The sequence below is a fragment of the Fukomys damarensis genome, unplaced genomic scaffold (genome assembly GCF_012274545.1).
Source record: "Fukomys damarensis isolate Sample0158 unplaced genomic scaffold, DMR_v1.0_HiC HiC_scaffold_8, whole genome shotgun sequence".
NCBI lineage: Eukaryota > Metazoa > Chordata > Mammalia > Rodentia > Bathyergidae > Fukomys > Fukomys damarensis.
In genome coordinates, this window is record NW_022900920.1 from 4,065,991 (window position 1) to 4,066,601 (window position 611).

Below are 611 nucleotides of genomic sequence, written 5' to 3' on the forward strand. Positions count from 1 at the left end.
GGGGTCCTCGGCGGCCGCCTCGGCCATGCAGCCAGCCTGCAGCGCGTCGGGAACCGGGTCCTTTGTGAACGTGAGCAACCTGGGAGGCTTCGGAGGCGGTGGCGGCGCACAGCCCTTGCATCAAGGAGCAGCCGCCGGGGCCTCTTGTGCACAGGGCACCTTGCAGGGCATTCGGGCCTGGTAGGGACAGCTTGGCGCCACGGGGATGCAATGCGAGAAAGGCCAGAGCCAAGGATCTGGTCCCCTCGTTAAAATAAAAACAAAAACACCCCAAAAATAGAAGTCTTGCTCCCCAGAGCTTCGGTTCGCGTATCAATCTAGGCCTGGGAAGGGGACTCGGTCGAGGGGTATGCTCAGGTCCGGTTGCCAAGACTGGCTACTGAGTCGAAAAACGCTGGCCTGGAGCCTGGGAGGACTGTGGCTCCAAGCCCTGGCCCAGAGGGGAGGGCAAAAGACTGGAACTCGGGCTGCCGCTTGTTTTCCCAAAGCAAGGTTTCTTGCCCTCAGCCGCTAAGCGTTGGCGGGGAACCTGGACCAAAAATAAAAATAAAAATAAAAATAAAAAATAAAGAAAGAAGAAATAAAGGCAAGAAAAAGAGAATAGGGATCGC

General features: G+C 56.8%; 1 protein-coding gene across 1 annotated transcript in view; it reads left to right on the top strand.

The window, feature by feature from the left end:
- The window catches only part of Nkx2-3 (NK2 homeobox 3), a 2,547-nt gene extending 2,363 nt beyond the window's left edge, over positions 1–184 (top strand). The window contains exon 3 of the mRNA XM_010638550.1: positions 2–184. Coding sequence (XP_010636852.1) covers positions 2–184 — 183 coding nt within the window. The remainder of the gene's footprint in view (position 1) is intronic.
- The last annotated feature ends 427 nt before the right edge of the window (positions 185–611 follow it).